Source organism: Ambystoma mexicanum, chromosome 3q (assembly GCF_040938575.1).
Source record: "Ambystoma mexicanum isolate Mex_15411 chromosome 3q, UKY_AmexF1_1, whole genome shotgun sequence".
Lineage (NCBI taxonomy): Eukaryota > Metazoa > Chordata > Amphibia > Caudata > Ambystomatidae > Ambystoma > Ambystoma mexicanum.
The window spans coordinates 763,840,186-763,863,073 of record NC_090926.1 but is presented as its reverse complement, the minus strand read 5'-3'; the positions used below and the strand labels follow the sequence as shown (position 1 = coordinate 763,863,073).

The window sequence follows — 22,888 nt, the reverse complement described above, 5'->3', positions numbered from 1 at the left end:
TACAGCACAAGGATATGACCTGCAGAGGAAACTAAAATTATGACACCAGTGGAGCACACAAGAATAGAAGAAGTAAGGTGCAAATATACAAAAGTGCACTGCAGAGAGAGACTGTGGCTGGAAAACGTCATACCTACCAGAGTAAGACATTAAGTGTGCACCCAAACTCCAAAATAAAAAAAGCATGGCAAGAAGCAAATAGATTGGAAGTAAGATCAATAGACGACAGAGAAGCAGAAACGTGATCCCTGCATGGGGAGTTAGGAGGGGGGGGGGCCTGATGACCCTGAGGTGAAAAGAGCGCTGGAGAAGCCGAACGAGATGGCCACTAGAGAGACTGCCCAAGAAGGGGGCCACAAGAAAAACTGCCCAAGGAGGGGGCACCAGGAGAGACTGCCCAAAGAAGGAGTCACAGGAGAGACTGCCCAAGGAGGGGGCCATGGAAGAGAAGACCCACAGCGAGGGCCTGAAGAGGTACCAAATGTAGAAGGAGCCACAGGTGCCAAAGAGATGTGCCAGGCTGTGAGACAGCACTACTGTTTGCCCGGATGCAGAAGCAGGACTGCTGGAGGCAAGTGTAATTAAGGGTGAGGAGGACCCCACAGGACGCCGTCGAAAGGAAGGAGAGCCGCAGTGCAAGACGATTGACCCTCGCGGGAGATCTGGTGACTGAACTGGTCAGGAGAAGCAGACCGAGGCCGCCAGGAAGACACGCCAGGGTAAGGAAGACCCAAGGCAGTGTAGCAGCTGGCCCAGAGAAGCAGTGCCCAGCGTTAGCCAGCAAGTCAGGGGGGTGAGGAGCACCCACACAGCTGATTTTAAGCTGTGCTCACCAGCGGTAGTAGGTGGAATGAAGCGCACATTCCTTTCCCACCTAGGGGAGCAAACACACATGGCTGCACGGAGAGGAGCAGCGTGGCAACCACTGCTAAATCTATAACCGTAGGGACAGGAGAAGAAAGGGACAAGCAAGGGCACACGTGGCCACCACTCTGCGCCACCTGGTCGAGATAACAGACACAATAAGTACAGCTGGCTGTGGGGAAAGTGCATGCAAACACCTGGTCATCCCAGTGGGAAACTGGGTGACAGCCTCTACCATAGCCAGCTCAGCCGCTGCCGCTGATACAGCGGTCCCCCAAGCAGGAGCAAGAGGCAAGAGCAGACTCCAGTTACCAAGAAGGCCACGTGCAGCAGGGGCAGGTGTACCACCGACATCATCAGTCAAAAGGGGGTGCTAGTAAATCTACAAGGCTAGATTCATCAACAGCTAGTATGGTGATAGTGGGCTGTCAGAGGCCTCGACTATACAACTCGCTGACTGCACACTACGCATGCTGGGGGGAGGTGGGAAACAAACCTATCTCCCGTCTTCAACAAAATGGCCCACAACAGCAGCAACGGCCGCCAGCACAAATGATGAGAAAAACAGAAAGAGAAACACAAGACTAGGGCTGCTCAGCAGGATGCCAAAGAGATGGAGTAATGGGCTAAGAGTTTGAATGGACAGAAAGAAGTTCCAAAGAACAGCTTTCAGGCATTGCCCTCCAAGGATGAAGAGAGAAGGGGATCGGCAACAGAAAATGCCAGCGTCATCTGGGATGAAGGAAAGGGCGCTCACGTTAAAAGGCAGCTAATGATGCCAGAGAGAACAATGCCAATGGGGAAGAAGGATGTGGAACAGGAGCAAGTGACAGAGGGAGAGGGAGGTGTCGATGCTGCCAGGTAACCAAGGACTGCACCGAGGAGACACAACAGAGTGGACCACAAGCACAAATACTATGGGAGGAAGATCTCACCCCAGACAGCTTTACTAGGACAGCACACAGGTCCCGGAGTGAGTTCAGAGAGGTAAAAACAGTGAAAGGGAACAAGACCAAGGGGAATACCACAGCGGCCTCTGGAACGCAGGAGATAAAACAGTGAAAGGGAACAAGACCAAGGGGAATACCACAGCGGCCTCTGGGACGCAGGAGATACAACAGTGAAAGGGAACAAGACCAAGGGGAATACCACAGCGGCCTCTGGGACGCAGGAGATACAACAGTGAAAGGGAACAAGACCAAGGGGAATACCACAGCGGCCTCTGGAACGCAGGCGATAAAACAGTGAAAGGGAACAAGACCAAGGGGAATACCACAGCGGCCTCTGGAACGCAGGCGATAAAACAGTGAAAGGGAACAAGACCAAGGGGAATACCACAGCGGCCTCTGGAACGCAGGAGATAAAACAGTGAAAGGGAACAAGACCAAGGGGAATACCACAGCGGCCTCTGGAACGCAGGAGATAAAACAGTGAAAGGGAACAAGACCAAGGGGAATACCACAGCGGCCTCTGGAGCGCAGGAGATAAAACAGTGAAAGGGAACAAGACCAAGGGGAATACCACAGCGGCCTCTGGAGCGCAGGAGATAAAACAGTGAAAGGGAACAAGACCAAGGGGAATACCACAGCGGCCTCTGGAGCGCAGGAGATAAAACAGTGAAAGGGAACAAGACCAAGGGGAATACCACAGCGGCCTCTGGAACGCAGGAGATAAAACAGTGAAAGGGAACAAGACCAAGGGGAATACCACAGCGGCCTCTGGAACGCAGGAGATAAAACAGTGAAAGGGAACAAGACCAAGGGGAATACCACAGCGGCCTCTGGAACGCAGGAGATAAAACAGTGAAAGGGAACAAGACCAAGGGGAATACCACAGCGGCCTCTGGAACGCAGGCGATAAAACAGTGAAAGGGAACAAGACCAAGGGGAATACCACAGCGGCCTCTGGAACGCAGGAGATAAAACAGTGAAAGGGAACAAGACCAAGGGGAATACCACAGCGGCCTCTGGAACGCAGGAGATAAAACAGTGAAAGGGAACAAGACCAAGGGGAATACCACAGCGGCCTCTGGAACGCAGGAGATAAAACAGTGAAAGGGAACAAGACCAAGGGGAATACCACAGCGGTCTCTGGAACGCAGGAGATAAAACAGTGAAAGGGAACAAGACCAAGGGGAAATCCACAGCGGCCTCTGGAGCGCAGGAGATAAAACAGTGAAAGGGAGCAAGACCAAGGGGAATACCACAGCGGCCTCTGGAGCGCAGGAGATAAAACAGTGAAAGGGAACAAGACCAAGGGGAATACCACAGCGGCCTCTGGAGCGCAGGAGATAAAACAGTGAAAGGGAACAAGACCAAGGGGAATACCACAGCGGCCTCTGGAGCGCAGGAGATAAAACAGTGAAAGGGAACAAGACCAAGGGGAATACCACAGCGGCCTCTGGAACGCAGGAGATAAAACAGTGAAAGGGAACAAGACCAAGGGGAATACCACAGCGGCCTCTGGAACGCAGGAGATAAAACAGTGAAAGGGAACAAGACCAAGGGGAATACCACAGCGGCCTCTGGAACGCAGGAGATAAAACAGTGAAAGGGAACAAGACCAAGGGGAATACCACAGCGGCCTCTGGAACGAAGGAGATAAAACAGTGAAAGGGAACAAGACCAAGGGGAATACCACAGCGGCCTCTGGAACGCAGGAGATAAAACAGTGAAAGGGAACAAGACCAAGGGGAATACCACAGCGGCCTCTGGAACGCAGGAGAAGAAAGATGAACCCCCACAAAGATGATAAGCAGGAGGGGGGGTGCAACATGAAACATGGCCTGTCCACCTTAAGGAGAGAACCATCTTAAGGGAAGAAGAGGGAAGCCAAGGACAAGGGGGGCGGGTGGAAAGAGGAGAGGCTAGTAGAGCCCAGGGACAGAAACCTGGAGAGGGAAATAAAAGATTGTGGAAGAGCTCCCTGTCTCCGTGCTTATGTGAGTGGTGAGCGGGGCCCAGGCTAGTGGGGTTCCAGTAATGAGAGGCTGAACAGGTCACAACACCCTCTTAAATCTATTCATCATTCTGCCATTCATCCACTTTTCTCTCTGTCTTCTCACGATTCTATTTCGTCTGCTCCTTCTTCCATGCACTGCCTTCCCTTCCACTCTCGCCTTAAATTACATTTTCTCCGTTTGTTTTCACAATCACTTGATCATGTTTCTCCACCCTATCTTCGCTTGTGTCCTTCTACTCCCCTGCGCCATCTCTTCACTCGAAGTCCCAGTTTCTTCTCGCGGTCCCTCGCCCACCTTTTGCAGTCACGCTTTGTTGGGCCCACTGCAGTGACGCGCTTCCGCTTCACATTCCTTCCCTTTCCTGACCCTCTTTTCCGTACGTATCTACGTCATCACCTGTCTTCTGCGTCATTGGTTCTTCTCGCCTTTCTCCATTGTTCGCATTCGATGTACCCTTTTTAATCTGTAGGGAACATTGGTGTAAAGCGCTGTATACACACGCATAGATATGAATAGATAACACCATGGGGGCTCTGTTTATTGTTCAAGTGGAAAGCTTATTTTGTGTGCACTTGCGTTGGGTGGGTGTATGTGATTGTGTGTGTGCCTGCATAAGGACCCCGTTGTTCGTACATATTCGGAGCACACTGCCTGCGGTCATGTGCACTGTGTGAGTGCATTGCGCGTACTTATATTCGCCGTGTATGGGATCCGCGTGTGGATGGATGTGTACACGTATTTATTCGGAGCGTATTGCTTGCGCCAATGCATATCACAAGCATAATATTTGTGCTGACTTCTGATGTCAAGCAAATTGTACTGACCTGCATTCTGAATTTATCCGGTGTGGGGGTTGGGGAGAGGGTGTTTGGGCATAGACATTCTAAGTCTGTTTTCTAGGTGTACTTTGCTTGCCTGTGTTGCAAGCATAGTTTCACTCCGAGTGGATTGTGGGTTTGAGTGCGCAGCTGTATTATGCAAATGTGAGCATTTCTTTGAACTCCTGTCCTACTTCGCTGATATGAATGAAGGATACATAATTGGCGATATAAAACGTGCATATCTTTTACTAATCTTTTAGCGTTCTCCCCTCAAGCCATGCTCCCCAAAAGAGTGTTTATTTGGGACTTTGGACAAAAATACTTTTTTAACACTATATTTTGCCGTGTCAATGTCCCTGAAAGTTGCCTACACCTGGCGTTTCCGTTAGGATGTGGCCAGACAAGGTGTATGGCAATTTCCATCATTATAACATATGAGGAATCTGTGGTAAGTGTTATCAGATGCATTGGAAAGAATGTTACCTAATGTGTGTAATATGTTCTTGCTTGCACACAGCAGGCACTACGTACCCGCCTAGCAGTGTTTTTTGTCACTTGTCCACGCTCACGTCGGATGGCTCTGACAAACTGTTCTGTGTGGATTGCACGCTCACATTGGAAGTGTGAGTCCATCCGTCTGGCCCAAGTCTAGCTCGCTCTATTCTGCGCTAGTTTGATTAGTCTGCCTCCTGCTGGCTTACATTAAGACATGAGCTCTGATTGGCTCCATCAGATTGTTGCATGCCTTGGTGAGCCTAGATCTAAACCCTCTTTCATTCTCCCTGCAGAGACCATCATCCAACTTCCCATGTTCAACCACAACGTCTACGAAGTGAAGCGATTAAGCGAGCCAGGGATACCGGCCCCGTGCTTCCTGGCGGTGAACCACGAGCAGATTTTGGTGTTGGATAGCACCTTGCAGGTAGAGAGTGCATGGATTCTTGGGGTGGGGGGGTGGGGGGGAATTAATACCTACATGTTTGGACGGTGGGGCTTAGCGGTACAGGCGTTTCAGATTGATAGTCCAATCTTTACCTCCTCACTACAAGCAGGTCTAGGGGCAGGGAAGGGCTTCGGGTATTTGGAAATTGACAAGGAAAAAAGCATGTTAGGTATTTTCATTGCCATCTTTCTGTAACCTTGGTTGGGGGACGGGGGGCATAGGCTGGCGATTGTGGTGTGTGCTGTGCTCAGTATCCTGACGTGTGTTCAAGCAATGGCCATACAGTTGCATGTGATTCATTACAAAGCAGATGACAAATTGTCCACCTTCTCTCCCTCATTTGTGGCTAACGTTTTACCTAAAGACTAGGAGCCAGGCAGTGATTAATCGCTCATACTTCTCTAGTTTTCCCTTATGGGGTGCAGAGCCACAGCGGGCTCCACCCTGCCACCCCTTTTGTTCAACCTTTATCTCCACCCAGTCACAGCCTTGAGTCACAAACTATGAATGGCAACCAGTCTACTTATGACTATTAAATCTCTTTTTATTGTTTTCATCAAACAATGGATGACAGAAAACTATTTAAAGAGTACTCCTTGCAAGACAGAAATATTAGTAACTAATGGTCTCATAACTCCGGGTTACCCTGGTAACAGGCCTTCTGGATGGAGCCGCTAGGGATTTGTCCTAACCAAGTTAGACATCCTATTGTCAGCATGGCCCTGAAATGTGACGATCATCAATGCATTTTTGTCTACCTGTCTTTATTGGGGGGACAGTGTAGAGCTGGGCTCCCTGCAAAATCACTATGAAGATTGCAAAGGAATCAAAACGTGGCAGTTGTTAAGGTGGATTTCTAGAATCTGGCCTGGTGGACAGATTTTAGGAGGCCACCTCTTGTTATAGTGAATGGGTATCCCGGAAAGGTTCGCCAAAACCTAATCAAGGGAAGCATGGAGAGCAGTCAAGGCTATTCTCAGGACAGTGTGAGTGGGGCCAGTGGTCCACAAAGTGAAGCACACAATAATTCAATTTAGAAAGGTAATTATCAAAATACAAATATTTATTCTAGTGCATTAACACACAATAAAAAATGAAATAAGTAGGTGATAATATTGCACAATAACCAATAATAAACATATAATCCTTTACCATAGGTTCTTAAAAAGCATAGAGTGACTTCAATCAGCAAATGAGGTAAGTAAAGGGATACAGTAAGATGGAACCACATCACAAGTGTTATTCCCTAACTTCAGCAGTCTAATCCCTAAGAAGAATGGGGCCTTGTGCCAAAATGCCACACGGGCCACAATGCTTCTTACACAGAATGTATCTGTAGCAGCTAAATTACTTGTGTTGGTGATTGTTCAAAAGAAGAGATGCAACCAAGTTACTAGGTAAGTCAAATGTGCTCTTATATTTCAGATGGCACTACCCAGGTTCGACGACCAAAAGGCAATGGAATGGAAGAATACAAAGAGACTTGTTCTCAATGTTATCCTACAGAGGACAAGAGGAGAAAAATGCTTGCCCTCCACGACCCCAATTTTCTCAGGTGATCGACTGGGGGTCGTGGGAGGTTGGTTTTCCCACCATTGGTTCCTGTGAAAGGTGCCCAGGAGCTGCAGGTGCAAGGATTCTTCTGGTCGGGCCCAGGAGCAGAGTGCAACTCTTGGTGATGGGGAAATGCAAGATACACCTATGCATCCCTCTTCAGGACACTTCACAGGACAGGGAAAGGTGAGTTTCAGCGACGGCCTCTGTACACAGACAACGGTAGGCGTCTTTCCAGTCGAGGTTGTAGAGGTCCTTCCAAGACAGCATTCCTTAAGGTTGGGAGGCTGAATTTCCGCAGGAAGGCGACTTGTACCACGAGACCACGACTACCAAAGTTCTGGATGAAAATGTGGAATGGCAACAGTTCTAGGGAGGAAGCCCACTGGAGAGCTGGACAGTCCACCGGGTGGTCCAGGGACTCTTCCTAAGGTTCAGGAAGGATGGATCCTTGAGAACGCATTGAGACTGGTTGGTGCCAGTCCAGGAGTTGAAGCACAGCACAGGGCCCTCACAGATCAGGTAGTCCAACAGGGCTTCATCGAGCCAGATGCAGGCAGGGATGCCAGGCCTCTTCAGGCGTCTTCTTCAGATCTTCAGTCAGATGTACTTCTACAAGGGATTCTTGGCTCCAAAGCTAAACTGAAGAAATGACTACAGGAGTCTGAAGTCTGAGAATGTTAAAAGATGTTCCTGAGCGAAAAAATCTTTTGTGTGGGGTTCGAGGAAGAGTCTTTGAGGCATGAAAGAGAGGACGGGTGAGCAAATACGTTTTGTGTGTCTCTGTGATGGGAGGGGGGGTTTGGGTATAATGTATTTGTCGGGTGAGGGAGAAAAGGAAGATTCCCCCTGTTTTAAGTTGTGAGGGCAGGGGATCGGTTGGCATGGAGGTTCGGGGCGGAGACCCCTACTGAAATAGTGAGATGTTCAGAATATTGAAGGCGTCACCAAACCGGCCAAAATAATGCCTTTTTGCAATGCAGCTTTTAGTATTCGGAAATATCACATAGAACCCCAAAGACAAGTACTGGTTGTAGAAACCCCAAGAAAGGTTTATAGCAAAGCGGATACACCATATCCTCAATTTTCCTAAATTAATTTACTGACATTAGAGGATGACCTTACAGAACAGATGGTTAAGAGGCACCTAATTAAGATGATCGAAAGGAGGACCTTGAAGACATCCCAAAACAGGACACAGCTCCCAAGTGGGAAAAGGAGGTGTTAGAATTCATAACCGTCATAAAGATAGGAAGCATATGCATCCATATAGTCTATATTTATTTATTTATTTATTTATTCAGATTTGTAGAGCGCACGGCAGCCCGGGGGCATCGTGGCGCTTGTTACAGACAATGTCTTGGTTACATGGGATACAGTAATTACATACAATACAATACAAAAATATCCCCCTTAAGGGTCACTGTAAGCCTGTCTAGCAACAAGCTGACACCTACAATAACAACCACTAGCAGGACCCCATTCCTTAGAAAAGACAAAATGGAAAGATGGTGGCATTTGATGCTGGAAAGGGCCTAATTTGAATGCAAGCTCCCCAAGGTCCTCAAAATGTAACATATTATTTGAGTTGCGTCCCACCAAGGCTGGTGGATGGTGTTAGAAACCTCAACTGTCTACCTATTAATTCTACATTTTGCTCCTCTCCCTCCAGTAAGTAACCAAGTCTCCAACCTCTTTCAACCTACGGAGAAGTGAAAGACAAATGAACACAAAGGGGAGAGGTAATCAGAGGGAGAGAGAGTGAAAACATCTTCTCCTGGATAGTTGCAGAAGTAGTGAAAAGCATGATTTCTATTTCCCAGCTAAGCTGCCAGGATTACTAGGGCACCATGCTTCCTTATCTTCAGAAGCAGCCTGATGTATGAAAATGGAGGAGGGGGAGAATGCAAAGAGCAACCCCAGTGATCAAGCGAGAGATAAAGCTTTGAGTCCTCCAGCCAGTGGATTCCTCTTGCAAGTAGCGAGTAAGGTAAGATGAGTATTGCCACTCAAGGCAAAGGGGCCTAAAACTGGCCCCTCAAACTTTAGCTGAAACAAGATGAATGCTTGTGTTTACACGGCTACATCCCCTGAGGAATGTAAGCAGCTCGAGTAAACCGGCCGAATTCTGCCCAAGTCATGATTTTATCAGTTACAGAGGCAAGATGGTCAAATATGTTTTCCCATTGTCTGTTGAAGTCACAGTTGGTCACTAAATTGTCTGTTGACTAGCAATGCAGAGGCCTGCTATTCCATTGAAAACAATAGCACAGCTCATAGGGCTACTGACAATTCACAATGTTTGAAGGTGTACAGGTGGTCCCCATTCGCTCAGAGTTCCTATGGTTTGGGTATGCCCAAGGTGGCCCACAGCCCAGAAGTCTGGTGGCTTTGGTAAGTATCAGTGGTGTCGGTGTGTTGAACAAGATGCCTGCAAAGACATTGCTCAGATGAAATCACCACAAAAGCTCTAGGCAGTTATTGGGGGAAGGTGAGGGGGTCACAGGGATCACACCAAGATAGTTCATGTATCCTGTAGACCAAGGGTGTAGAAGATGTGAAAGCAAGGGCTTCAGGTGCCCCGAGCCCCATGCAAACATAAATGCAGTAGCTTACAAATCACCCTGTAATCTCAACCAGGAAAGATCTGGGGTGGACACAGCAGTAAGGAAATTCATGAATCACGCTTGAATAGATGATTGTGTGGCAAGAACAACCATCGCAGTAGATATAGAGTGAGGTATCATCCTATTCCAGTACCTGGGACAGGTGTATGGTTGATTTCTCCAAATTCATACGCCAACCAAATCAACGCAGGATGATGTCAACTTATTGAATGTCCAACTGGAATTGCTGAAAATACCCCCAAATGTACTAGCCTGTCACCCGTTTCCCATGAAGAAGAGACTGTAGCAGGGTTAGGACCTAGGTGAAAGTTCCAATGAGGTGTAAACTCTACAATAATTTCCTTTGGAAACAGGAAAATTAGTATGAAGGCTCCCAATTCACTTCACTCTTGTGAGCCAGTGAAATCATGCCCCCTTTGGAAATCAGAGAGTGAATGCCCTTCTGTGGTGCCAACTTCCTGACTTGATCCTGAGGCCGGTGTGATCGCCGAGTCTGGAGGAAGAGCGCATCTCGCACGACCTCCAACACGCAGACGGCTGAAATAGCAGATGCCCAAACTCCACAAAATATTACAACAAAGTACATGCCCTTCTCTGGGAATAGATCACCCTTTGATAGTATGTACTATGGCACGAAAGAGGCACGAAGGGCCAATGGTTTCGTAATAGAGTATGCCCTTATTTGGAGTTGGCTGAATGAATGAAAGTTTTTCAAGAGATGTTTCACATCATCCCCTCTCTTTATATCTTTACTAACGGTACCCTGGGGGGCTGCTATAGCCTTGTGTCTGTTGTGCTGTGTCATAACTTCTTATTTTGGGAAAAGTCACAAAATCGGCAATCTCCCGAAATCGCCTGTACTAGCACAGGGCCAGACCCCATCATTTCAGCCCACCAACTGTTATGGGTCAGGAGCCAGCCCTGAAAATACAAACACACTTTCATAAATATATACATATAGATTTATTGTATGCTGTCTCGTACAAAAACACATACATAAACACCTGAAATCCAGTTACTACTATAGACGTGAATGCTATGCTCCTGTCTCCTGTCTCTCCAGCCAGTGCAGCCTTTGAATATGCCCACAGTCCTCCTGCTTAGATAGCTTGCATGTTAATACCAGGTGTTTTGTAACCTTGGATCCGAGTGAAACAGAAACATTTGTGTAGCATAAATGTGCAGGTTACGAGCGTGGCACAGTATGTTGCCTTGCATGAGTCAAAGAACGCATTGATTTGTGGACCTGACCAATCCCCTAAGCCCCCCAGGACTTTTTCTAAAGGTGGTTAATTGATGATAAAATGCAGAGATTAGAGATTGACATTTTTGGAAAGATTTGTGTTCCAGATTTCTCAGTCTGCCACTTTCCTTTCACAGAAGCCCTATCTCTCTATTCCTCTGATGGACGTTCAAACCATGAAAACTCTGCGGCCCATGGACAGCGCTACGCTCCCGGGTGTGGAGGTGAATTACGGTACCACCAGCAAGCCCAAAAGCATCTGGTTCGAGCTGCATCAGGTGATTGGAATTTATAATGGGGGGTTGGGTGTAGATTGTTGTGAACTTTAAGGGGTCTGAGATAAGTCCTCCGGGATCCATGTTGAACACTTAGCCTTGTTGGATGGGGCCCCGATGCCAGATTGCCTCCTGTGTCTGGCTACGTGGATCTTCTTACACACATTCCACTTGTTCTCACTGTATGCCAGGACTGCCTACTTGGTCTGGTACCAAGCCAAATGTTGATCCTTTCTGTAATGGCTTGGCAGGCTAAAGAACGATGGTCTGGAGGTCTTCCGAGAGGCAGCAGTTAAGGCTCATTCTAAACCTTCCAGCTATTACCGATTTTATGATTTCCCGGTCTGGTACAGCATGTAGTCTTGTTCCCACATTGCTTCCAGGGGGCGGTTGCCTACCATCCTGTGCCCATGTCGCCTTCCGTGCATGGCTGCATCTACTTCTTTGCTCATGTTACTGCCTGGTCTTGCCTGCATGCACTCCTGTTCCACACTGCCTCCTGGTTCTGGCTGCATGTGTTCCTGTTCCGGCTGTCCCCCTACACGCCTCAGTGTATGCAGCCATCTTCCCATTCTGTTCCCTTTGCTTGAGTGAACTCCAGCTCCTACCCAGATTCATAAGCTTGGAATAATTCTCTGCCACCGGTCCAGATGCAATACATGGATAAAAGGCTTCGGCCTTTCGTTGTACTCTTATGTCAATATTCTCCATTCATCTTCATGGGATAATGTAGTATTATCGGGTAGGAATCCTAGAAGCCTCACAGTTGCCGGCTCTGTATACATACAGGCCTTTCTACTATCACAGCCCTAGGTACTTCCCCTCAATGCAAAATTGATTAATCGTTCCAATCAAAACGTGATGCATGGAATCATTGAATCAATCAAAACCACTGAGGATTGTTTTGCTTGCTTTTCGCTCCATCCTTTCCCCAATTTCGCCCCCTTGTGCCATTGCAGAAGGGGAAACACGTGCAATTCAGTGGTGTTCCCACCACAAAAGTATAGATTCCAGTCCAGATTGCTAGGACACATCCAACCTAAACAGGAGCACAGGCAAGCATTGCACGCTTCAGCTTTGCTGGGCGACAGTTTGGAGGGATTTGGATCTTTAGGTACAGCCCAAGGGTCCCATGTCTGGGGGTTCCACTAACCTAGAGGGCACTTCAATGAAAAAAAACCTGTGATGGATATTTTTTATTTTTGTAGTGACTTGTAGCCGAAATGAATAGGCCTTAACACAGTTATGACATTAAATCAATTCAATTGTTACCTATTTACAATAAAATGAACATATGAAATAAGAAAAGTAAATTCTTCCATTTACAATTTCAATAGAATACAGAGCAGTACACAATGACCTTGAGCAACAGTCTGGGTGAACATGCTAGGAAGTCCCAAAGGTTGAATCTTAGACCATCAATACATTTGCCCAAAATGACCTTCCTGGGAAAAGTCAAACCTGAGTATTCAGAGAGCAAATGCTGTAAGGTCTGCACAGAGACAGAGCATCGTCTACGCCTTCAACCTTCCTCCAATCTCTGCATTCCTAACCAACATTCAGCTGCGTAGTTTTCCATTGCATCGTTCCTTAACCTGTCTGACAACATGGAGGGGAACCCGAACCCCATGTTCAGATCAGCTAAAATGGGACAGTCCATCTTGAATTGCTAGACCACATCCATGGAAACGTTTCTACTTCATTGGTGCTAATTGGGCAACTCACTGACAATATGATGGATGAAGAGAGACTGCCTTGCCTTGGCTTGCTTCTGCAGGGAGAAGGGCCACGCTTTTCTCCTGCACAGAACTGGTCTTTTTTATTTTGTCAATCAATTGGTGCGGATTACAAACTGGCTCGCTCAGGCCTGAGCATTTCAAGGGGCCTCTTTTTCTAGCAGTTCTCTTTCAACTCCTGGCATGATATTTTTTGATCTGCTCTGGCAACTGACGCTGTAGTGCTGTGGGGTGAAGGCGTATGTTCTATGCCACAAGAGGTTTTCAGTGGATAACCTGGAGTTACTGCGTCAACTGCATTGGAAACAGTCACCCGACAGTCATGTTGCACAACAATCACAGTGTGATCACTCTTCTCTTAATTGAAACCAGACCAGGTCACATCCAACGCATAATCCTCCACTTAATTCAGAGTCAAATCAGACTAAAGTTACATTCCAGGCTTCATAGTCCAGGTGTGAACTCAGGTTCCCCAAACACGAGCACCGCAAGCAGGGTCTTGCACTTCCAATGAGATGTTTCATGTTTGGGAATGCCCAGATGGCTTGGGGTTGAAACCATCTTTCTCCCAGAACTCTATAGTCTTGTTGACACTTATCCGGACATGGGTCCTTCACAGAGCAAAACTTAATCTACGGAGAAGTCTTCAGATAATGACAGACTTTGCCTCACGGGCATGAAAGTTCGCCAGAGGACAAGTCTTCCCCTCACTTAGGTGAGTGAGGGAGGCTGGGCTGGAAAGTAGAGCTAGTAAAAACCTGTGGGCGCCCACTCTGGAAATCCTGCAAGGGTGACCAGTCTTCAGGTGACACTTTTTCCAGTGCTCCAATCTAGCATGGTACTGTTAAACAGCATCACTGTTGAAAGCAGTGGGTTGATTTGTTGATTCTGCCACATTGGTCCTGGAAGGCTCGCAAAGGTACATGATAATCGGTCTTCCCCAGCATCGACGTCGACCCCTGTGCCTTGGTTCCAGGAATCGACAGACAGTCAGGCTAACCTCCCAGCCTCGCAAGGCAGTTCCTTTGCCTATTGGATTATGGAACACCCTTCTGCAAATCCCAGGTGACAAAGAGTGGCATGCATGAGCATCCCCAGCCAGCTAGGGTTTAAACTATTCAAAGACACCCACAGGCCTGTCATTTCACCTTCATCACACACCTTCAATAATGCTGTCTGCTTTGCGCTCCATCTCTGCTGTCCCTTTATTTATTTATTTTTTGCATTTGTATATTACACACAAGCCCTCAGGGCGCAACGATCCAGTTACATGTGTCCCATCGCTGGGGAGTTTTTGGTACATAAATAATTAAACTTATGAAACATTTAACATAGACTTCATTCAGAGGCATAGACAGTACTGTTGCCATACCGGGGACTACTGATGTAGGCAGTGATGGCTCACGTCAATTAGTTCAGGTGAACAGCCAGGTATTTAGTCTTTTTCGAAAGGCCCAATAGGAGTTTTTGGCCCTTAGAGTTTGTGGAGTGTGTTCCAATGTTTTGCAGCAAGGATGGGGAAGCTTGCTCCTCCTGCTCCGGTTCGTTTGAATTTGGGTTGGATCAGCCTGTGGGTGTAGGGTGTTCTAATGGGCCTGCCAGTTAGGTGGGGAACAATTTTCTGAGCTGGGTGGGGCCACTTTGGAAATGCATCTGTGGGTGATGGTGAGTGTCTTGAAGAGGGTTCTTTGATGTATCAGGAGCCAATGTGCTGCTTTCCTGGCCTCGGATATATGGTGGTGTTTGGGAAAATTCAGTGCCGCTCGAAGGGCATTATTTTCGATAGATATGGTCTGGCTGCGATGAGCAACTTAGTGGCATAAGCTGCAGATGAGGATATGGCATTGATTTGACGGGAGAGAGTAGCGTGTAAGTAATCCCCAAGGGTCTTCACTGCTGGCGATACTGTGATCCTAGTGCCGTCTATGTTGAACTCAGTGTAATCCGCCCTCAGTTTGTTTAAGAGTGATGCTGGACCAACCAGAAGTATTTCCATCTTTTCACCGTTAAGCCAAAGGCCATGGGTTACCATCCATGCCTGGATGGCGGTGTATGTGGTGTTTAGAAAAGCAGAGTCTTGAGAATAGTTACCTGATAGTGGGAGGAAGATTTGTGTATCATCTGCGTAGTTAGTGTAATGATGTCCTGCGTGTCTAAGAGGTTGAAAAGTGGCTTGGTAAAGATGTTATACAGGGTGGGAGAGACACAAGAGCCTTGGGGTACTCCACAGTTGATGGGAGCGGGTGCTGCGCTAGCTTGGTCTGAGAATACTTTCATCACTCGACCGTCAAGGAAGGAGGAGATACATGCTGCTGCTTCGTGTGAGAAGGCGGCTGCAAAGGTGAGATGTGTCATAAAATACTGTCAAAGGCTGCAGATGCCTATAAGAGGAGGAGCAGAGCCCGTTTTACATTGTTTCTAATGTCAATTCTTTTTTTTACATTCCTTAGTGCTGACTCTGTGCCATGGCCAGGACGTAATCCAGATTGTATGACACCTAGGATTTTGTTAGATTCTAGATGGTGTTGAATCTGGATATTTGCAGCTCTGTCTAAGATTTTGAGGAGGAAAGGGACTGTGGTGATAGGTCTATAGTTATTTGGGATGGCAGGGTCTAGTGACAGTTTTTTTAATAGTGGTAGGACCCAGGCTTCTTTCAGCAGGGATGGGACTATCCCTGTTGAGAATGAAGCCTTGATGAAAGTTGTGATGAAGGGAGCCGTTACTTCTGCACAGTCTTTGATCATGGGGGCTGGGCATTCGTCTCCTTTACATCTCGAGGGTTTGAGGCTTTTCAGGATATGCAGTGTGTCAAGCGTGCATATATTAAGAAAAGTGAACTGAGGGGTGTCAGAAAGTTCACTAATGATACTTGGGCTAGTAGTGATATGATATTGGTTATTTATAACATGCTTAATTACCCAGAGGTTTCTAAACGCGGACCCGGGGATCGAACCTGTGGTGTTCCGTGTCGTCTTGCTTCCAAGGTGAGCACGTTGCCCCTGAGCTATCCTCCCGAGACTGGTGTTTTTAGGTGTGTTTTTAGTGTTGGCTTGTTTGATGGCTATTTTCCTCTGTAGCATGCCATTTTTTTGCAACATGGTGTTTTGTATAGTGGTGCACCAGGCAAGGTCTTTCTTCTCCAATGAGGCTTGAGGGATGGGAGGTTCCAGTTCTCTGAGGATGGCGAATAGCTCACGCGTGTGTACTAGTTGGCATTGGTAATTCTAGCGTTATACAAGGAGGCTTTTGCCTCTGTGATGGCGTGTTTGTATTGTTTGGCCAAGGTGATAAATTCCTGTTGCGAGGTGTCTGTTGGGGAGTTTTTCCAGCAAGTTGCTGCTGTTCTTTTCTTTGATCTGAGGTCGTGGAGCTCTTGGGAATTCTATGCGTTGACGTGGGCAGAGGGTTTGACCTTCTTGTTGGTTAGAGGGGCGATGGTGTTCACAGCGTCAGTTAGTGTGTTGATGTAGAGCTGAGCTAAGACTTGAGGATCTGATGAGCAAGAGGAGTCCAATTTGAGTTCATCCAAAAAGGGAAGAATGTTTTCTTTGGTATTTTTTTTGAGTTTCCGGGCCATGGAGGGCGGTAATCGTTTGGTGGGAGCTTTGGGAGGTTTATTTACTTGGATGGCAAAGGAGATTATGTGATGTTCAGATCATGGGCATGCATAGTTATTTTATAGGGTAATATTGCAGTTAAAGTTGACTATCCAATCAAGGGTGCGTCCTTTAATGTGTGTGGGATTGTCGATTCGTTGACAGAAGCCTAGGGTGAGTAGAGAGTTGACGATGGAGGAAGCAGCTGGGCCTTTGGGGTCATCTAACCCAAGGTTAAAATCCCCTAGGAGTGTTACTTGTGATGAGAGCTTAAGGTTGTGACTGAGTGTTTGGAGGAGGTCTTCTTCAAAGGTGCCAGTGGGGCCCAGAGGTCGATAGATGACGTGCATTGTGATGGTGGGGGTGTTTGTTAGTTTTAGAGATAGGATGTCACAGACTTCATTTAAGGATGTGTTCAGTTGCCTGATGGGCAGGAGTTTCTTAGCTATAAAGGCGGTGCAGCCACTAGAGAAGGGCCTGAGGCTGCATGGAGCCAGGTTTCTGTGATTGCTAATCCATCTAAGTTATTGACTATTAGGAGGTCATGAATATGAAAGGCGTGGGGCGCGAGTGAACGTGCATTGATCAATGCGAGGTTGAGGGCACGTCTGTGGGTCTTATGGCACTTATGGAGAGTGGTGGTAGGTGGCCTGGGTTGAGAGTGAAGGTGAGCTGGGCATGGACTAGCAGTTGGTGTGCCACAAGGGACTATGATGGTTGGGAGGTTTCTGGTGACGGTGGCAGCAGGTATGGTGGGTACAGCAGTAGGCATTGGGCTAATGCATGGGCTGGCAGCAGGTACAGTTGGCATAGGGCTAATGCATGGGCTAGCAAAAGGTACAGTTGGCATAGGGCTAATGCAAGGGCTAGCAACAGGTACAGTTGGCATAGGGCTAGTGCATGGGCTAGCAAAAGGTACAGTTGGCATAGGGCTAATGCAAGGGCTAGCAACAGGTACAGTTGGCATAGGGCTAGTGCATGGGCAAGCAACAGGTACAGGCATAGGGCTAATGTGTTTTCCATTCTGTTGTGCCAGTACAGCATAAGAAAACCCGTATGCACTTTAGGCTTGATCGCACCCCAAAAAGGACAGTGCAGCAAAAATTGCAGGGTCACAATCCTTTTTCATGGTGTTAGGAAAGATTTTCTTTTTGCAACTTTCCCTATATAGTTTCCTATGGAACCCCATTCGTGTAGCTATGGTTTTGCTCCTTTCCTGACTTTTTGAAGGGAAGGGAAGGCTTCAGCTTCACTTCTCTTGCCCCTTTGTTATGGGGAAACTGAACAGTCCTTCAGACTATCAGTATTGGGAACCTTTGTTTCCCTTTTGAATTCTTGTCTTTTTAAATTGCACACAGCATCTTACAATGTGCAATGGGGACACATTTTTATACCCATATCTTTTTACACATGGGATTTGTGGTTACTTTTATACATGCTTATAAAGACAAGCTGGTGACAGCAGTTACATTTTTACCATTTTTGAATTTGCGTTTATCGCATATGGCTACTAAAATGGCTAATGCCCTGGAATGGCTGTGTCACAATATTTTCACTTCTTCTTTGGCCATATTGTAGTTTGGTCTTCTTCCTGCCTTCTCAGGTCATGAAAGCCATTATAATTTTATTAATTATATTTGTCGAATCCAACAACCTCCTGGACCCCGCACAATCACACTTCAGACCACGGCACAGAACCGAAACCACTCTGACCTCAATCTGGGACGATCTTAAGATCACTGCGGACTCTGCAGGATGGGCTGCATTAATCCTCCTAGATCTCTCTGCCGCTTTTGACAAAATTAACCACTCAATCCTACTTGACTGTCTCCACTCCTGAGGAATCCGTGGAAACGCTCTTAAATGGATAGCTTCCTTCCTCAACAACAGGAAACAACCCTACTCTCCACCTTTGCTTCCGCCGCTCGACCAGTCAATACTGGAGTACCACAAGGAGAATGCCTATCGGCTCTCCTGTTCAACCTCTATATGTCCACCCTCCCTGGAATAATCCGCTCGCACAATATCCTGTGCTATCACTACGCCGATGAAACTCAAATAATCCTAAAACTCCTCAACTCAGACTCCAACTCTCAGCCCGACCTCACAGCCTGCCTCCTTGACATTGATTGTTGGATGACTACAAACCACCTCCTTCTAAACCCAACTAAAACCGAAATCATGGTGTGCGGCAACACTGAGCTTCTCCCCCACCCTTTACCTTGGCCAACATCCATGGGCAATCCACCCACCACCTCGGCACAGTAAAAAACCTTGGATGCGCTCTGGACTCTGACCTAACCCTCGCTCGCCAAATCAACAATGTATCTAAGTCTTGTCACTACGACCTCAAAATTCTTAGATGCATTTTTCCCTACCTCTCCTTTCCTAACAGACTTGCCGCTGTTCAGTCTATTGTAATATCGAGACTGGACTACGCTAACTCCCTTTATCTCGGAGTTCGAGCATACCACCTCATTAAATTACAAAGAGCTCAAAACTCTACACCAAAATGCTACTAGCACTGGACCCAAGAGACCACACCTCCCCAGCTCTTAGAACCCTCCACTGGCTCCCAGTTAGATGAAGGGCCACTTTCAAAACCCTATGCATCACCCACCAAGCAGTGCACAAGACCGACCCTCTATACCTGCAAGACAAGCTAAAACCCTACCACCCTACCACCCACTGTGCACTCTAAGATCAAGCTCTGCCCTCCTTTTAGTGATACCAACCACCAACTCAGTCAGGATAGGAGAATCCTCGTTCTCAGCCTTGGCCCCCACTCTATGGAACTCGCTTCCACCCCACATCCGAATCACCGAAGACTACTAAAACGTGGCTCTTCCCTCAAACCCGATGACCACCCAAATCATGTCCAAACACCCCAACAACCGAACAACAAAACACACAACATAGCTGTCCCACCTGGTGCTCACCCACATGAAAGGACAGAATTGACAGATTGGAGGGAATGATTGGAGTGAATGGAGTCGATGGATGGAGTAAACAAAGTGAATGGACACAGTAAACAGAATGTCAGAGCTAATCGAGTAGAGAAAATAAAGGAGTAAATGGAGTGGATGGAGCAGATGGAGTAGTTGGAACGGATGGGGTGGATGGAGCGGACGGATGGAGTGGACAGAACGGAAGGAACAGATGAGTGGATGGATGGTGTGGATGTTACGTATGGTGCGGATGGATGTTACGTATGGTGTGGATGGTGCGGATGTTACAGATGATGCGGATGTTACGGATGGTGCAGATGTTACAGATGGTGCGGATGTTACAGATGGTGCGGATGTTACGGATGGTGCGGATGTTGCGGTTATTGCGGATGGTGCAGATGTTACAGATGGTGCGGATGGTGCGGATGTCACTGATGATGCAGATGTCACTGATGGTACGGATATCACGGATGGCGCGGATGTCACGGATGGTGCGGATGCAAGGGACGGTGCGGATGCCAGGGAGGGAGTGGATGCCAGGGAGGGTGCGGATGCTAGGGATGGTACGGATGCTAGGGAGGGTGTGGATGCCAGCAACACCTGTTCACCATGTTGTTGCCATATATCTGTATCCCCTATATATGCTATCTACCTGTTCCCCATATATGTCTGTATCCCATATATATCCATCCTGTCGCTATATATCTGTATGTCGCTATGTATGCCCCCACTGTCCTGCTCACGTGCCTGGTCCCAGGCGCTTACACTGATACCCACCATATCACACCACTACGCCTACTCTCTACTATACACCATCATTCAACCAGAACACAGATATACCCCTGTTAATCCAGCCTAGCTGTTCACATACGAACACAACTCCCTGATCACCTCATCACCCTAATAGAACGAAACTAGCTAAGCACATACCGGCTAGCTGCTCGCATAGGCGTCATTCAGGCCTAACGCAGCCAGAACCCAGTCTGGGTGTCCACCCACCAGACTGAACACATCCAACTGATTTCCTCAGCACCACACCTATCGCTAGGAAGCAGCTATCATCCAACAACTACACCAGCTGCACACATATCCGGTGCACCCACGCACCATACAACTCTCTCTCTCTCTCTCTCTCTCTCTCTCTCTCTCTCTGTACTGACTTGAACTATGGTTCCCGAGGGCATTCAACCTACCAGCGCATTGAGGTCATACCAATGATACATAAGGTGCTATACAAATGCCAAGTAACATAACATAAAGCCATTTACTTGCCCAAGAAAGATGCTGCTTGCACAGGCTAGTGATCCTTTGTGTGTGTGTGTTTGTGGCCCAGGAAAGGGCTTGGGACTGTCTAGTCTCAGTCCACATCACTGGTGCCAAAGAGTCTGATATCGGGCAGATGTGAAACCAGTAATTGTCCCTGATTGGACAACTACTGTCTATTTGTCTAGTGCAGATTCTTACGATTGGTGGGTTGGGGCTTGGTTCTAGCTCGGACTTTGGATAAGAGGACGACTCCTGCATCCAATCTTCAGATCTACATTGGAGCCAAGAATCCTTTAAAGAGGACCCATGGACAAATGTTGCAGTGGGCCATCAACCCCTCTAGTGACCGGCCCAGGGAAGCCCTGCTCCTCTGCCTGATCTGCGAAGACCTTCTGCGGTGCTTCAGCCCTTGGACTAGTGTGATCAACTAGTCTCAACACCTTTTTGAGGATCCAGCCTCTCAGAGCGTTGAAAGTGTTTCTGGACTCCCCGGTGGACTGATCAGCTCCCTCGTGGGCTACCACGCAAGAAGAGTCGCAGGTATGCCTTCGAGTCCAGAACTTTGGTGGTCACCAGTTTGTGCCAAAAGGTACATTCTCCCCGAATTCTATCTTCAAGGGACCTGTCCTGGAGCAGCTTCTGTGACCATGACTGGAAGGACACCCGTCTTCCCCTGAAAATGGTGATCATCGCTGAAACTCATCTTCCTGCATTCTGTGAAGTCTCCTGAAGAGGTTTGCATTGTTAAAATCTGCATTTCTTAATCAACAGGGATTGCATCTTGCAGTTGCACACGACCAGAATGATCAAACCAGCAACCCCTGGGCACTTGTCACTTTACAAATGGGCGGGAGATCGAGCCCCCTGCGATCTCTAGATGTTCCATCATGACATCTGGGAAAATCAGAGCCAGGGGGATAGGTAAGCATACCTGTGCCTGACCGCGTTGCCCTCCATAGGATAGCATTGGGACCAAGGCCTTGACTGCTCTCCACACTACCTTGATTCTGTTTTGGCTAAACTCTCAGAGTGCCCTGCTCACCATAACTAGGGTGGCCTACTAAAATCTGTCCACCAGACCACATTCTAGAAATCCATCTGAACACACAGGACTACAAACAACCCTAGACATGTTTCAGACTAACTGGGCATCATCAGTGTGCTGTAGCATGGGATACTAGGCACAGAAACCTTGGAGAGGGGTATATATGGGCATAACCATCCCCTTCTAATAGACACTTGTGCACCACCACTGGAGAATTAAGGCCTTTTCGCTGTGGTGTCATTCCTGGCCCCACCAGTAAAGCCTTCTTTTCAGGTGGCCCTGAAGATGCTGAAACAGGCCGACGACTTCTGGGAAAATCCCTCTTGGCCCCTCCCCCTTCCCTAGAAGTATAGGCAATAAAAGAAAGGCTCAATTTTTGTGACTAGAGACCTCCAAGCACAGTTAGTGATCACCTCCCTGAAATGCAAAACATCCTAATCTCAAATGAACAGGGAGTCATAGACCTAATACCCACAACAAGGATTTATACCTATCTGATGCTCTCAATAAATCAATAAAAGGCCAACATGGAAAGCTATGTCCTTCAATATGGCACGAGGTTGAACAGACCATTGCTCATCCACAGCAGTACCTTGAGGAGCACACAGTCCTCTAGAATCTCAGCAAGGGGGCTACCAGACCAAAGATAAAAACTCATTTTGTCCCAGTTCTTGGTCACCGTGTCTTAGGGATGAAAGTTGATTTTCCAGGAAAAGCCAGGCTTGGCTCAAGTCCTCCAACCCAATCAAGTTGTACAAGACAGACAAGGGTACTGATGTTCCATTTGAAGGAAATACACTTTTCTACCCCTTCAAAGGAGAAATAATCTGACAGTATAAAAATGACAGGTATGGAAAAGTGTCTAAGTGCTACCCAGATAACTTCAGCCTTCTAACAGTTACTCTGGCACACATGATATATGTCGTACATGTTACAACATGGCTCCTCAAAGGGCTCTGCAAATTCCACCACATCCCCACAACCCTCATAGAACTGCACAGGCTT

At 47.5% G+C, this 22,888-nt stretch overlaps 1 protein-coding gene across 1 annotated transcript in view; it reads left to right on the top strand.

Moving 5' to 3' along the window:
* The window catches only part of MYO15B (myosin XVB), a 721,855-nt gene that overhangs the window by 671,002 nt on the left and 27,965 nt on the right, over positions 1-22,888 (top strand). Inside the window, exons 41-42 of the mRNA XM_069654768.1 lie at positions 5,436-5,569; positions 11,152-11,292. Of these exons, the coding sequence (XP_069510869.1) occupies positions 5,436-5,569; positions 11,152-11,292 (275 nt within the window). The remainder of the gene's footprint in view (positions 1-5,435; positions 5,570-11,151; positions 11,293-22,888) is intronic.